The sequence below is a fragment of the Dama dama genome, chromosome 20 (genome assembly GCF_033118175.1).
Source record: "Dama dama isolate Ldn47 chromosome 20, ASM3311817v1, whole genome shotgun sequence".
Taxonomy (NCBI): Eukaryota; Metazoa; Chordata; class Mammalia; order Artiodactyla; family Cervidae; genus Dama; species Dama dama.
This window is the reverse complement of record NC_083700.1, coordinates 91,445,917-91,460,914: the sequence shown is the minus strand read 5'-3', so window position 1 is coordinate 91,460,914 and position 14,998 is coordinate 91,445,917. Positions and strand designations below refer to the sequence as shown.

At 40.1% G+C, this 14,998-nt stretch overlaps 1 protein-coding gene and 1 long non-coding RNA gene across 6 annotated transcripts in view; one reads left to right on the top strand and one right to left on the bottom strand.

Moving 5' to 3' along the window:
* Nucleotides 1-2,661, bottom strand: part of NRDC (nardilysin convertase) — a 105,298-nt gene extending 102,637 nt beyond the window's left edge. The window contains exon 1 of one of the 2 annotated variants that reach the window (XM_061121912.1): nucleotides 2,148-2,661. In XM_061121912.1, coding sequence (XP_060977895.1) covers nucleotides 2,148-2,488 — 341 coding nt within the window. In that variant the 5' untranslated portion in view covers nucleotides 2,489-2,661. The remainder of the gene's footprint in view (nucleotides 1-2,147) is intronic. The other variant, XM_061121913.1, reaches the window with a different exon arrangement.
* Nucleotides 2,662-2,787: 126 nt separating this feature from the next.
* The window catches only part of LOC133041363 (uncharacterized), a 62,788-nt gene continuing 50,577 nt past the window's right edge, over nucleotides 2,788-14,998 (top strand). Inside the window, exon 1 of one of the 4 annotated variants that reach the window (XR_009689221.1) lies at nucleotides 2,788-3,014. This is a non-coding gene — a long non-coding RNA (uncharacterized LOC133041363). The remainder of the gene's footprint in view (nucleotides 3,015-14,998) is intronic. The other 3 variants (XR_009689223.1, XR_009689224.1, XR_009689222.1) reach the window with 3 other exon arrangements.

The following is a 14,998-nucleotide window of genomic DNA, read 5'->3' as shown; positions in this document are numbered from 1 at the left end:
TTTTCAAATGAATTTGCCAAAAATTAGGTCATTAAATGATATATTGAAAGCAATTAGAACAACATCTGACACACAGAGTACTTTCTATAAACATTACCTGATATTATGTAAGTTTATATAAGTAAAAAAAAAAAAAAAAACCTGAAGCTATTATTTAATCTGGATGGCAAAAACTAAATAACTTTTCTCAAAGTTTTAACTAGCTCTAATATAACCACATTTTTGATAAGGAGGGAAAATCTGGCCTATTCATAAAGACCTATCGCCTGGGAAAAATAGTATAAAGAGTTGTGTTCTGTTAATCTCTAGACTTAGACTGAAGGAAGAAATTAGGCCTATCTTCAATTTAGGGCTAAAACACTTCTTTCTCTACCTTAGTTTCAGTAACCTATACATTGGGGGTGATGAGGAGTGAAAAAGATTATCTCTAAGGTTCTTTCCGGCTCTAACAATGTAGGGACATAAAACAAATTAAAAACCAGAATGCTTCAGGTTCCAACTCAATATGAATAAAAACTTTATAAAAATCAGTAAATGGTGCACTGGATTTGGTGTCAGATGGACAGGGTGTTCATATCAACTCTATAATTATTTAGGTGTGTAATTTTAAGCAAGAAGCAAACTCTCTCGATCTCAGTTTTCTCAACCTTTAAAATAAAGCTGGACAAAAAAAATAAATAAATAAAGCTGGACAATATAATCTCTCTTTAAAATACATTATAGTTATAGCATTCTATGGAATAAGTTACATGTGAAGAAAATATTTATAGGTGGGGATTGTTATTACAGATGCTTAGAGGATTATGGTAAAAACCAAAAATTGAAAAATTCAGGATTGGGAGAAATCTTAAAAGTCTTCTCTGACTCACCCAAATGAGACTCAAGATCTCTCCAATATATTCTTAGAAGAGGGCACCCAACCATTCTTAGCAATGAGAAACAACCCATGGAAATAAGTTACCTCATCTTAGGCCAACTCTAATACCTAAGTTCTTTTACTGAAACTACATGATCCTCTAGTAACTTCCAGCCATTAGTTTTTCCCCTTTCAATTACAGGCACCTCAAGTAGTTGTGGATAGTGACACTATGCCCCTTACGTATCCTCTTCAAAATTAAAACCCCCAGCTCCTTCAACCTTTCCTTAAATATAATACCAAGTGTTCCTGACCATCCAGCCTGCCTTCCTCACAAAAACCCCATTCTTGAATAGTATGGAAGTTCCTTAAAAAAGTAAAAACAGCGCTATCATATGACACTACAGCCCCACTCCTAGGCATATATCCAGAGAAAAACATGGCCTGAAAAGATACTTGCACCCCGAGTGCTCACTGCAGCACCGTTTACAACAGCCAAGACACGGAAGCAATCTAAATGTCCACGGACAGAGGAATGAATAAAAGACGTAGTACATACATACGATGGAATATTACTCAACCATTAAAAAGAATGAAATAATGGACCTAAAGAGTGTCATACGGAGTGAAGTCAGAGCGAGAAGGAGAAATACCATATGATATCCCTTATATACAGAATCTAAAAAGAAAAAAAAAGATACAAATGAACTTAAAAAACCTGAAACTCATAGGCTTAGAAAACGAACTTATGGCTGCCTGGTGGAAAAAGGGAATTTGGTACATACTGCTATAGATAAAATGGATAACTAACAGGTATTGGATAGCACACGGAACTCTGCTCAACGTTATGTGGCAGCCTGGATAGGTGAGCGTTTTGGGGGAGAACGGATACATGCATTTGTATGGCTGAATTCCTTGTTTGTTCACTTGAAACTACTACAACACTGTTAATCCGCTATACCGCAATACAAAATAAGAAGTTATTAAAAAAAAAAAGTTTTTAAAAAAAGTGAAGAAAAACCTCCATTCTCGCCTGAGAGAATGTCAAAACTACTCGAACAAACCCTCCCCATTCTGACTTCCTGATTCCTGATGGAACCCAAGATCTCCCCTTCTTAGAGCTGACACCACATAGATGCCCCTAACTGCCACCTCCATCCAAGCAAGTTTTTGGGGTGGGAAATAGTGCCCCTGACGCTCCTTCGGAAGATTAGGATAAAAGAAGGGACCACAGCGGGAACAGAGAGGCCCGCCTCCTGCTCTTCTCCCGGGTTCAAGCCTCCTCCCTTACCGGTATTGCTTGGGGTCGCTGGGAGACTTAATGATCTCAGGGTCTCCGGCATTACTGACAGGCCCCCTCCGTCCCTCCTCCTCAGATTCATCGGCTCCGAGACGGGCAACCCGGCCGCTCTCGCCCAAGTCTTGTCCATTGGGCTGCAGGTCAGGGCAGCTGCAGGTGGACTTCGCCTTGTTCCTTCCAGGCATGGTCAGTGGAGGAAAGCGTCTGGCAGCCGCCGAGTCTTCACACCGACCCCGCGCTTCTATTCTCCAAAGCGCCGCGAGCTCCCGCCCGGCCTCACACAACTTCCTCCCGGTGGCACAGACTGCAGCAACCGCAACTCTCCTCAGCATTCACTACCAAGCCGGAACGCTGGGCATGCCGTACCCTAGAGTCCACCTCCTCCTCCTACTCCTCCAGCCGCTCCTCCTCCTCCGCGTTCCAGAGGCGGTGGCGGCCGGCGCTGTTGCTGCCGCAGCCGCTGAGGTGGACAGGCCTGAACCCCTCCCCCAATTCGGTCTTCCTCAAGCCAACTTCCCTCATCCCCCCCGCCCTCCAGACCGTCGATGACGCAACTGATTCTAGCCAATCATAAGGCAAGAGAGCAGTCACGCGCACGTAACCAACCAATAGGAACAGGGAATAAAAAAAAGGAGCCAAAGAGACCGGGCCGGATTCTCAGAGCACCCAGCGAGCTTTTCGAAACCAGAGGTAGGAGGGGCGAAGAAGAAGAGGCGGAGAGAGCGGCGCGGAGGACGACGGGAGAAGGGCGCCAGGACTGATGCGCAGCGTTTATGACGTAAGCGTGGAGGTGGTTTGAGGTAGCAACTGAGTGGGCTCTCTGGCTCAGAGGAAAATATTCCCCTGATGCGAAAACTGGTAAGCGAGTGGAGAAAATTAATCCCCCAGCCTTTCCCCCACCATTTATGTCATATTTTGTTCATCCTGCGTCTCAAACCTATGGTGGAGACTTTGGCAGTGACTCAGCACGTTAAAAGCAGAACGCCGGAAGTATTTTTCTGCCGCCGGATGGAAGCGGTATCTGAGTGGAGCTGAGCTGAACGATAGAAATAGTCGTTTTGAGTCTCCTTTTTGTAGCTTGCCAGACATAAGTGCTGCTCGCCCTCAAGGCCTAGAAAGTGCTTAAAAGACAGGTGTAGATGTGTTCACTCTACTGTGCGAAAACATTTTTTAGCTCCCTCGCACAGAAGAGTTCACAGCGCTAAGTTAGCCAACTATTATTGAGCAGCCATCTCGTGTCAGGCTTCTACCCTCAAGTCCTTTTTCACAAAGGTTTTTCTGCTTTCAACGGCTTTAGGTAGGCAAAATGTAACTGAAACAGACATACTGGAAAATAAAAAGCAATTACCATACAATATATTTTATTAACCATGAGATATGGATTCCTAGCACATCAAAGGAATAAATATGAATGAATGGAAAAACACTTGAAGCAAGGAGATTTATTGATGATTGTCGTAAGTCTTTAAATTTTTCTAGGCATCCCCAACTCCAGGCACAGGGAATACTGTCATAAACAAAACAAAAATCTTTGCCTTTTTGGAGCTTGAGTTCAAAGAGGGAGAAACATAAAATCGATTTTATTTTTTTTTTTAAGTGAAAGCTAAAAAAAATAAATAAAAATTAAAAAAATAAAGTGAAAGCTATGACAACTCAGGATAAATAAAAAGTTGGGAAGGAGAATGCAAAGATTCAAGTAGGAGATTATGAAACCTGAACTAGGGCAGCAGATGAGATAAATTAATTGAAAAATATTCCTCGTATATTCGTTTGTTTTCAAAAACCTATCGTTTTTATAGTAAGCAACTCCCCTAGATTGTCCTCCTTCAAAGCAATGTTTTCTTTTCCCTTTATTACCAATTCCTAGCACAGCTTCCCAGCACATTATAGTAAAATAGCCTGTGATGTTTGTTGTTGAATAAATACCTGAAGTGACATGTCTGTTTTGAGGTATTGTGTTTTGAAATTCTCCAAAGCAGTAACACATTACAAGTAATGATTCCCAAAACTGGGTTTGCCTCTTGGCGGTGGATATTCAGTCACTAAGTCTTGTCCAACTTTTTGCGACCGGGTGGACTTGGAGCACGCCAGGCTTCTCTGTCCTTTATCTCTGGGAGTTTGTGCAAATTCATGTCCATTGAGTCAGTGATGCTATCTAACCATTTTATCCTCTACCATCCCCTTCTTCTGCCCTCAATCTTTCCCAGCATCAGGGTCTTCCAGTAAGCAGGCTCTTTGCATCAGGTGGCCAAAGTATTGGAGCTTCTGCATCAGTCCTTCCAATGAATATTCAGGGTTGATTTCCCTTAGGATTGACTGGTTTGATCTCCTTGCTGTCCAAGGGACTCAAGAATCTTCTCCAGCACCACAACTCTTAAAGCATCAATTCTTTAGCACTCAGCCTTCTTTATGGTCTAACTCTCACAGGGAAGCCTGGCATGCTGCAGTCCATGAAGTTGCAAAGAGTCAGAGGTGACTGAACAAGGACAACAGATGTCAAAAAACTGTATCTAGTTCTTTTCTCCTGGTTCTTTTGCTCCCAGGACTCCCTGCCCTATATACTTACCGTAGGGAAGCTTCAAATGCAGACAATAATTGGAATTTTCTGACTAGAATCAAAGGCCACATCCTAAAGTGTGACCTATTTTTCCCTTTACAAAGAGACCTCTGAATCTTGCAGGTCACCAGACTATTACTATATATGTGTAGTAATAGGCTATTACTATATTATTATTGAAATATAGTAACAGTCTGTAATTAGGCATTCCTTTATTCATTTAGCCAGCAAAGTGAGCTCTAACATGTACCAGACACTGGGAATAGAGTAATGAACAAGAAGTTTTTCTGTTCTCTCGAAGCTTACAAGAGGATAAATTGGAAATGTGGAATGTTGATTCTAAGTCGAGTAAGAGTACAGAGTTATCTGTTTTACTTTAGTGTCTAAAATTTCTGTTAATGATGCAGTGTCCTCTTTACAACTCCTCCTAAATGCCAATAATACCCTTGAGAGAAATTTAAAATGAGTACCATTTTGTGAATCGATTTGTTCTGATTTCCCCCTCTTTGAAGCACCCTGTGGCCAACTTGAGATCACCATGAACCTGGGGTGGATGAAGACATTGCTAAATGTGGGAGGAAAGGCACAGAAAGAGGAAATAGGTAAACATATTTACAGTTAAGTCCTGGGCCCACACTCTAGGCAGTTATGCCTTTGGAGCTTTAGTTATTAATGTCCTGCCCACTCCACGTTTGGTAGCCTTGTATCGAGATCAAGATGTAGGCATATTCTTATAGAATCTTCTGTTGTGAGACTAAAGACGTGCAAAACATACCAAGGAATTTGTGTGACTATAAAAATAGTTTTCTCCTGTATAAGCATACTTCTAGGAAGAATTTGGTGTTCAAACTTCAAAATAAGTTGAGTAACTCTAAAACATATGTGAATTGCTCATGCTCCTGTGTGTGTGTCAGTGATGTCTGACTCTGGGATCCCATGGACTGTAGCTGCCAGGCTCTCTGTGCATGGAATTTTCCAGGCAAGAGTACTAGAGTGGGTTGCCATTTTCTCCTCCAGGGGCTCCTCCCATGCCAGGGATCAAACCGTTGTCTCTTGCATGTCCTGCATTGACAGTTGGATTCCTACCACAAGTTGTGTGCATGCATGCTCAGACATTTCAGTTGTGTCCAACTCTTTGCAACCCTATGGACTGTAGCCCGCCAGGCTCGTCTATCCTTGGGATTCTCCAGGCAAGAATACTGGAATGGGTTGCCTTGCCCTCCTCCAGAGGATCTTCCTGATCCAGGAATTGAACCCACATTTCTTGCGTGGCAGGTAGATTCTTTACCCACTGAGCCAACTGGGAATCCCATTTATCACTAGTTTATCTGTTACAAATACTCCTCATTTGTAAGTGCTCCTCATTTCTGATCTAAAAAGACAGATTTTGAGATTTTTGAAATCTTAATGTCTTCCAAAATACAAGGGTTTTTCTTGCCTTAGGATCATTATATCTGTTCCTTTGCTTGGACTGTTCTTCCTTTACGTTTTGCATCACTGGTTCCTTCTTACCATTGTATGTCAGCGCAAATGTCACCTCTTAAGAGAGGCCTTCTCTTACATTCTATCTAAAATAAGGGCTTCCCTGGTGGCTCAGGCAGTAAAGAATCTGCCTGAAAAAACAAACAAACAAACAAAAAAAGAATCTGCCTGCAATGCAGGAGACTTAGGCTTAACCCCTGGTTCCGGAAGATCCCCTGAAGAAGGGAATGGTTACCCACTCCAGTATTTTTGCCTGGAGAATTTCACACAGAGGAGCCTGGTAGGCTACAGTCCATGGGATCAGAAAGAGTCGGACACGACTGAGCGACTGAACTGAACTGAATGGTATGCAATGAGGGAAAAAAACAGCATACTTCTGTGCTATCCCTGCTGAAAATGTAAAACCTGAATCTAATTAAGAAGAAACATCAGAAATACAGATTGGGAGAAATATTCTGTAAAATAATTTACATGATCTTTAAAAGGGCAAGGTCATGAAAATCGAAGGTTCAAGAACTGTTTTGCTTTAAGACTAATGAGATTTGAAAATTAAATGCATCACTATAAAGGACATTATTGGGACAGTTGGCTAAACTTGAATGGAATCTGTGGATTAGACGATAGTAAGGCATAGATGTTAATTTCTTGACAATGTATAGGTGTAAAAAACTATAAAGCATTCTGTATATAAACAGAATTATTATTTGCAGTGCCTAATACATAACTGATATGCAAGAAATATTTGCAAAGTGGGACGTGGAAACATGCTAAATACTTGGAGGAGTACAGGAGATCATATATGATATCTGCTCTGAATTGTTTATAGCATGTAATTATGGAGATAATATATTCAGAAGAAGATTTAAACTATAACTCAAAAGTTTATATAAGACAATAACACAAGAGAAGTCACAAGGTTATATATGATAGTTGATACAATATTATCATAATGTTATATACCACTGAGCCACCAGGGAACCCCTACATAATTGATAATTTGAGGGTGGTGAGGCATCATATGGGTAACTTATTCTAAAAGGTTCAGGGGGGAAAAGACCTCCTTTGTACTGTTCTTACAAATTTTCTGTAAGTTTGAAATTTTTAAAAAAGAAAAAACATTACCAAGGGGATCAAAAAGAATACCATTTGAAACACTGGAAGTGCATGCCAGTGTCCTAAATGTAAAATATGATTCCAGGAATTATGTGTAGAAAAACAGTGCTTTGTAGGTATAATGGTAGCAGTTGTTCTCCATCTGACCACACCTTCCAAGATCCTGCTCAAGACCTTCCTCCTGCTGGAATCCTTCTGTGAGTCTTTCATCCCACACTTACCATCCATTCCATACTTGAACTCAGGATACATATTTGTTTTATATCACTTCTTTGTTGCTTAATCATATATAACCTTGTGACTTCTCTTGTGTTATTATCTTATGTAAATTTTGAGTTACAGTTTAAATCTTCTGAATATGTTATCTCCATAATTATATGTAATCAACTTAAGAGGGCTTGCCTGGTGGCTCGGCAGTAAAGAATCCACCTGCCAATGCAGGAGACATGGGTTTGATCCCTGGGTCAGGAAGATTCCCTGAAGAAGGAAATGGCAACCCACTCCAATATTCTTCCCTGGAAAATCCCAGGGACAGAGGAGCTTAGTGAGCTCCAGTCCATGAGGTTGCAAAGAGTGGGATACAATTTAGTGACTAAACAACAACAAAATTTAAGAGCAGGTATCAGATATGATCTCTTGTTCTCTTAAGTACCTGGCAATCAAGTTTCCACATCCCACTTTGCAAATATTTCCTGCATATTAACTATGTATTAGGCCCTGTAAATAATAATTCCTGTCATATATAGAATGCTTTATAGTTTTTACAGCACCTACACATCCATTATCTCGCTTCCTGTATATAACAACTCTGTGAGGTAGGCGCCAGAACATGATAAACATGCTTAGAGAGGAATTGTGATTTACTGAAAGTCACACAGCTATTTAAAAGCAGAACTGAGATGCTTAGTCTTTAGATTCCAAGTCCAGTGCCTTTTCCACACCACCATAGGAAACAGGTAAGAAGTCTGGACACACCGATGGTCATAGATACTGTATGTTTTCTATTGCTCCTATAACAAATTGCCACAAACTTAGTGGCTAACACAACACAGATATATTATCTTACAGTTCTATAGGACAGAACCCTGACCCAGGTATCACTGGGCTAAAATTAAAGAGTCAGCAGAGTTGCATTTCTTTCCAAAGGTTCTAGGAGAGAATCTGTTCCATTGCTCTTTCTAGCTTCTGGAAGCTGCTCACATTTTTTTGCTCATGTCCCTCTTTCTCCGTCTTCAAAGCAAGCTATAGTGCATCTCTCAATGTCTTTCCTCTACAATTACATCTTCCTCTGACTCTCCCATTTATTAAAAATCCCTTATGATTAAGTTGGACCTACCCAGATAATCCAAGATTATCTCCCTATTTTAGGGTCAGTTGATTTAGCAATCTTAATACCTTCTGCAACCTTAGTTCCCCTTTGCCGTGTATCTGAACATGTTCCTAGATTCCAGAGATTAAGATGTGGACATCTTTTGGGTGGGGGGAATGGTCTATTATGTGTATGTTCTTAAAGTTTCACTTCTCAAAGATTCACTGAGCATTTTAACAACTCATCATGGGACCAATTTTTCCACCTACTAAAAATCAATCTCCAGATTCCAACAGGATTCTTTGTTTACTGATACAGTAACTTTTAGAAATTAGTTTCTATGAAAAGTAAGCCAGAGTTTGATTTACAAAAATTAGCATTATTTGAGTCCATTGGTTCTTAATTCACTTAAGGGACCTGAGGCCAGTGACCCTAAGTAACTTGCCCAAGGTCACACAGCTATTAAGTGGTAGAGCAGATATTCAAATTAGCAAATCTCTTGGCTTTTCCAATATACCATTTTATCACCAAGAAACAGCCTAGTTCTAGGGCCCAATGCTCTAATGCCTGTCATTTAAACATTAATTTGTTCCTTTGGATCATCCATTTCAACTTAAGGTTGCTTTGAAAGTACAAATCTGTGCAGTAGAGGATTAAATAAGATACGTGTTTACATGTGTGTTGTAAAGGGGAAAAAATGTATGTGATGTACGTGTGCCTTAGTTTATAAGCAGACAGTTGTGATTGAAAAGAAAAGCCTAGAAATGGTTGGTTTAAGACCTAACTGCCACCTGTGTGATTTTTTTCTGGCCAAGCCATGTGGCTTGCAAGATCGTAGTTCCTGAACCAGGGCTCCTGCAACTGAAGCAGAATCCTAACCATTGGACCACCAGAGAATTAATTCCCTGCCTGTATGATCTTTGAAAAGTGCTGAACTCTGGTAAGGGGCTTCCCTGGTGGCTCAGGGATAAAGAATCTGCCTGCAATGCAGAAGGCGCAGGTTTGATACCTGGGTCGGGAAGATCCCCTGGAGGAGAGCACAGCAACCCTCTTCAGTTTTCTTTCCTGGAGAATCCCACGGACTGAGATGCCTGTAGGCAGGCTACAATCCGTAGGGTCAAAGAGTCGGACACAACAAACTCTGGTAAACTCTCTCAACATTGGTTTTCCATCTATAAGATACATCTTTCATAGTGTTGTTATGAGGTTTAAATGCCATAGTTCTGAATATCATGTACACAGAGCCTGGCCTAAAGTATTAATTAATATGTTATTAGGAACTGTTGGCAAGTATTGACTGCAAAGATCCTGATGACTACTTAACTCCCCAGTTGATGGGAAGTAGGTGATTTCTTGATTAATCACAAGGTGGAGCTAGAGCCATGGGAATGTATGTCCTGTACTTGAACAAGAATTTTGGATTTTAGGGTGGGAAAGAAAAGCCTATTTGAGTCCATATTTATTTTTGGCTGTGTGGGGTCTTCCTTGCTGTGTGTGGGCTTTCTGTAGTTGAAGTGAGCTGGGACTACTCTCAGGTTGCAGTGCACAGGCTTCTGAATGTGGTGGCTTCTCTTGTTGCAGGGGGCATGGGCTCTAGGGCTTCTGGGCTCAGTAGATGTGACACATGGGCTTAGTTGCCCCAAGGGCTTAGTTTGCCCCAAGGTATGTGGAATCTTCCAGGATCAGGGATCAAACTCGTGTACCCTGCATTGGCAGGCAGATTCTTAATCACTGAACAGTCAGAGAAGTCTATTTTTTTAAATTGAAGTATATTTGCTTTACAATGTTGTGTTGGTTTCTGCTGTACAACAACGTGAATCAGCTATAAACATATAATATTCCCTTCCTCTTGAGCCTCCTTCCCACTCTGTTTTAGTCTTAGCAAAATAAATCCTGTCTCACTTTAAGCCACTGCTGATATTACTCCATTGTGAGAGCTCAGAGGTTTTTGTTTGGCTGGTTGGTTTTTGTTTTGCAAAAAGAGCCAGATGGACAGAGGAGATTTCAGTAGATACTCCTTAATGATGTAAATTTCACTTCTACTTGGAGAAGACTATACAGTTATGAAAGAGAATCTTTAATTCACTTTATTTTCTTTACCTTCTTCAGTCCAGAGAACGGAGGTAGTTCTTGTCTACTCCCCTTGCTCCAAAAGGCATATTTATCTTCTTTCCCAAGGAGCCCATTGGGTACCCATACAAATAGGACTCATAGAAGTCTACTTAGCATCCCAAGATTCTAAGGATGTAGATTAGGCTTCTGTTGTTCTCAGAGGATCACTTTGAATGTTTTCATAAGCTCATTAAAAACTTAACTCTTAAGAGGGTGTGGAGAAAAGAACCCTAGTACCGTGTTGGTAAGAATGTAGTCACTATGGAATTGGTGTAGTCACTATGGAAGACAGTATGGAGATTCTTCAAACAATTAAAAATGGAACTATCATATGATTCAGCAATTCCACTCCTGGGCATACATCCAGAAAAGACAAAATCACTAACTTGAAAAGATATCTGCCCCTCCATGTTCATAGCAGCACTATAATAGCCAAGACATGGAAGCAACCTAAATGCCCATTGACAGATGAATGGATAAAGGAGATGTGGCATACACACACACACACACATACACACACACACACACACACACACACATATATATACTGGTGTGCTGCAGTCCATGAGGTCACAAAAAGTCGAGCATGTCTTAGCAACTGAACAACAAATATATTTTACTCAGCCATAAAAAAGAATGAAATAATGCTATTTGCAGCAACATGGATGGACCTAGAGATTATCATACTAAGTGGCATAAGTCAAAGACAGATATCATATGACATCACTTACATGTGAAATCTGAAAAAAAAATGACAAATTTATGATTACAGAAGGAGACGGGAAGGATAAATTAGGAGTTTAGGATTAACAGATATAAACTACTACCTATAAAATAGATAAACAATAGGGACTTACTGCATTGCACAAGGAAGTATATTCAATATCTTGTAATAACCTGTAATGAGAAAGAATCTAGAAAAGAATATATACACATATATGTATATATGGGAGTCCCAGGTGGCATTAGTGGTGAACCCACCTGCCAGTGCGGGGGAGGTCAGAGACAAGGGTTTAATCCCTAGGTTGGGAAGATAGCCTGGAGGAGGGCATGGCAACCCACTCCAGTATTCTTGCCTGGAGAATCCCATAGACAGAGGAGCCTGGCAGGCTGCAGTCCACAGGGTCACAAAGAGTCAGACACAACTGAAGTGACTTAACATGCATGTGTGTATATACATATAACTGAAATACTTCACTGTACACCTGAAACTAATACAACATTGTAAATCACCTACACTTTAATTCACAAAAGAAATCTGAATTTTCTCAGATCACCAGCCCAGGTTGGATGCATGAGACAAGTGCTCGGGCCTGGTGCACTGGGAAGACCCAGAGGGATCGGGTAGAGAGGGACGTGGGAGGCGGGGATCGGGATGGGGAATACATGTAAATCCATGGCTGATTCATGTCAATGTATGACAAAAACCACTACAATATTGTAAAGTAATTAGCCTCCAACTAATAAAAATTAAAAAAAAAAAAGAAATCTGAATTTTCAATACATTCAGCCTTGATCTTGTAGACTGTATATCTATTTGGAACAACAAAAGATTCTAAATAGCCAAAACGATCTTGAGAAAGAACAAAGCTGGAGGCATCACATTTCTTGACTTAAAACTATATTGCAAAGCTACAGTAATCAAAACAGTATGATACTGGAATAAAAACACACAGATCAATGAAACAGAATAGAGTCCAGAATTAAACCCATGCATATATGATCAATTAACTTATAGCAGAGGTATCAAGAATATATAACGGGGAAAGGACAGACTCTTCAATAAATGTTGGGAAAATTGGCCATCCATATGCAAAAGAATGAAGCTCTTATCTTATACCTTGCACAAAAATCAACTCAAAATGGATCAAAATCTTAAACTTAGACACCAAACCGCAAAACTCCTAGAAGAAAATATAAGGAGTAATTTCCTTAACATTGATTGGTCTAACCATGATTTTTGGAGAATTTGGCACTAAAAGCAAAGGCAACAAAAATTAAAATAAACAAGTGAAACTACATCAAGCTAAAAAGCTTCTGCAGAGCAAAGGAAACAATTCATAAAATGAAAGGCAGCCTACAGAATGGGAGGAAATATTTGCAAATCATATATCAGATAAGGGGTTAATATACAAAATACATAAAGAACTCATGACTCAATAGCAAAAAGAAAAAGACTCATTTTAAAAAGGAAAGAGATCCTGTATAGACATTATTCCAAAGAAGACATACAGATGGCCAAAAGGTAGATGAAAAGGTGCTCAACATCACCAGTCATCAGGGAAATGCAAATCAAAACCGCAAGATATCATTGCACAACTGTTAAAATGGCTATTATAAAAATAAAAGACACAAAATAACAAGTGTTGGCAGGATGTGAAGAAAATAGAACCCTGTACAGACACATACACACACACACACATATATAGGCTTCCCTGGTGGCTCAGTGGTAACGATTCTGTCTGCCAATGCAGGAGATTAAGGTTCGATCCCTGGATCAGGAAGATACTCTGGAGAAGGAAATGGCAACCCACTCCAGTATTCTTGCCTGAGAAATACCATGGACAGAGGAGTCTGGCAGGCTTCAGTGCGTGGGGTCACAAAAGAGCTGGGCACAAGTTAGCAACGAAATGTGAGTGTGTGAGTGTGAGTGAGTGTGTGTGTGAGAGAGAGAGACAGCTGGTTCTCAAGGTCATTAATCTGGTAACATATATTCTGATTCTCGAAAAGGATAATGTAACATGCAGCATTTCCCAAACTTGCTTGACTATAGGACACCCTCTGCTTCTCCTTTTTTATTTTTTGGCAGTGAATATTCTACTCTGTGAGAAAAAATTTGGAAGACTGATTTATAGTTTTGTTTTTCTTATGCTGATCTGCCTGTTTTTAGCTATCCCATTACCCACTATCAGAGCATGTTAAATAAGGCTTCCCTGGTGGATCAGATAGTAAAGGATCTGCCTGCAATGCAAGAGACCAAGGTTCAATCCGTGGGTCAGGAAGATCCCCTAGAGAAGGGAATAGCTACCCACTCCAGTATTCTTGCCTGGAGAATTCCATGGACAGAGGAGTCTGGTGGGGTACAGTCCTTGGGGTCACAAAGAGTCAGATAGGACTGAGCGACTTTCACTTTCAAATGAATAATTCCTAGAATGAGAAATGATGCTCCCTGGAAGTCCTCAGAGAAGCAAGTTGTTCACTGTCATTCCACCAAGCTTGTTCCTCCAAGGACCAACCCAGAGTGGGTTGTAATGACCAAACCCACAGGAAGAATAGTCAATAGGGAAGGGCTAAAACCTAACCTGACTTCCTACAAGGAATTCAGATCACAGCCAGGGAACCAAGACTTTCATATATAAATATTTCTTGTTTTGTATTCCTGTTCTATTCCCCCCAAATGGTTGGTAATAAAATCATTTAAACAAAATGACTCTTTGAATTTGTGGTCTAAGAAGAAAGAAAGATGAAGAGAGAGTACCTTTAATTCTGGAATTGGATTGAGAGAAGGATAGGGTGGAGGTGGAGTAGAATAACCCAAAACAGAATTACCGAGTCACCTGGGAGTCCCAAGTGTGCAGGTACAGTTCATTCATATTCAGTTCTGCATGGTAGCCCATTGTATGAATCTACCATGATATACTTATCCATTCTATAGATTTGTGGTAGTCACCAAGAAGAGAGGGAAAGAGAGTCTGTGGAATATGTAAAAAGGACGACAGAACAAGGAAAGCTCTTCCTAGCTTGTACAGTGGGATTCAGAGTTTAAAAAAATTCCTTGACTCCCTATCATTGATGGGGAGGTCCTAGGCCAAAGTTGGATATCCATTAAGTTGTTCAAACACATATTTTTGTATTTTCTAGTGTCAACACCATTCTAGCAAAAAAACAAGACAAAAAGCTCTGTCCTCACAATCTTTCATTCTGGTGGGAGTTTATTATATTTTATTTGAATTTTTACTTTAAGATATATTACACATACAAAAGGTTATCTACAACATATTAAAGAATAATTATATTAAAGAATAATCATAAAGCAAATACACATCTACAAACAGCCTAGTTTAAGAAATAGAATATTACCAGTACATGAGTCCCCCATGTGGCTCTTTTGTCTCATATTTCCCTCCCCCATAGAAGTAATAACTATATTGAATTTTATGTTAATAATTCCCTTGCTTTTCCTTGTAAGTTTTACCACAGTGTCTCTGTATCCCCAAACAATATTGTATCAGTTAGGGTCCTGGCAGGAAACAGATGGCACACTCAAAT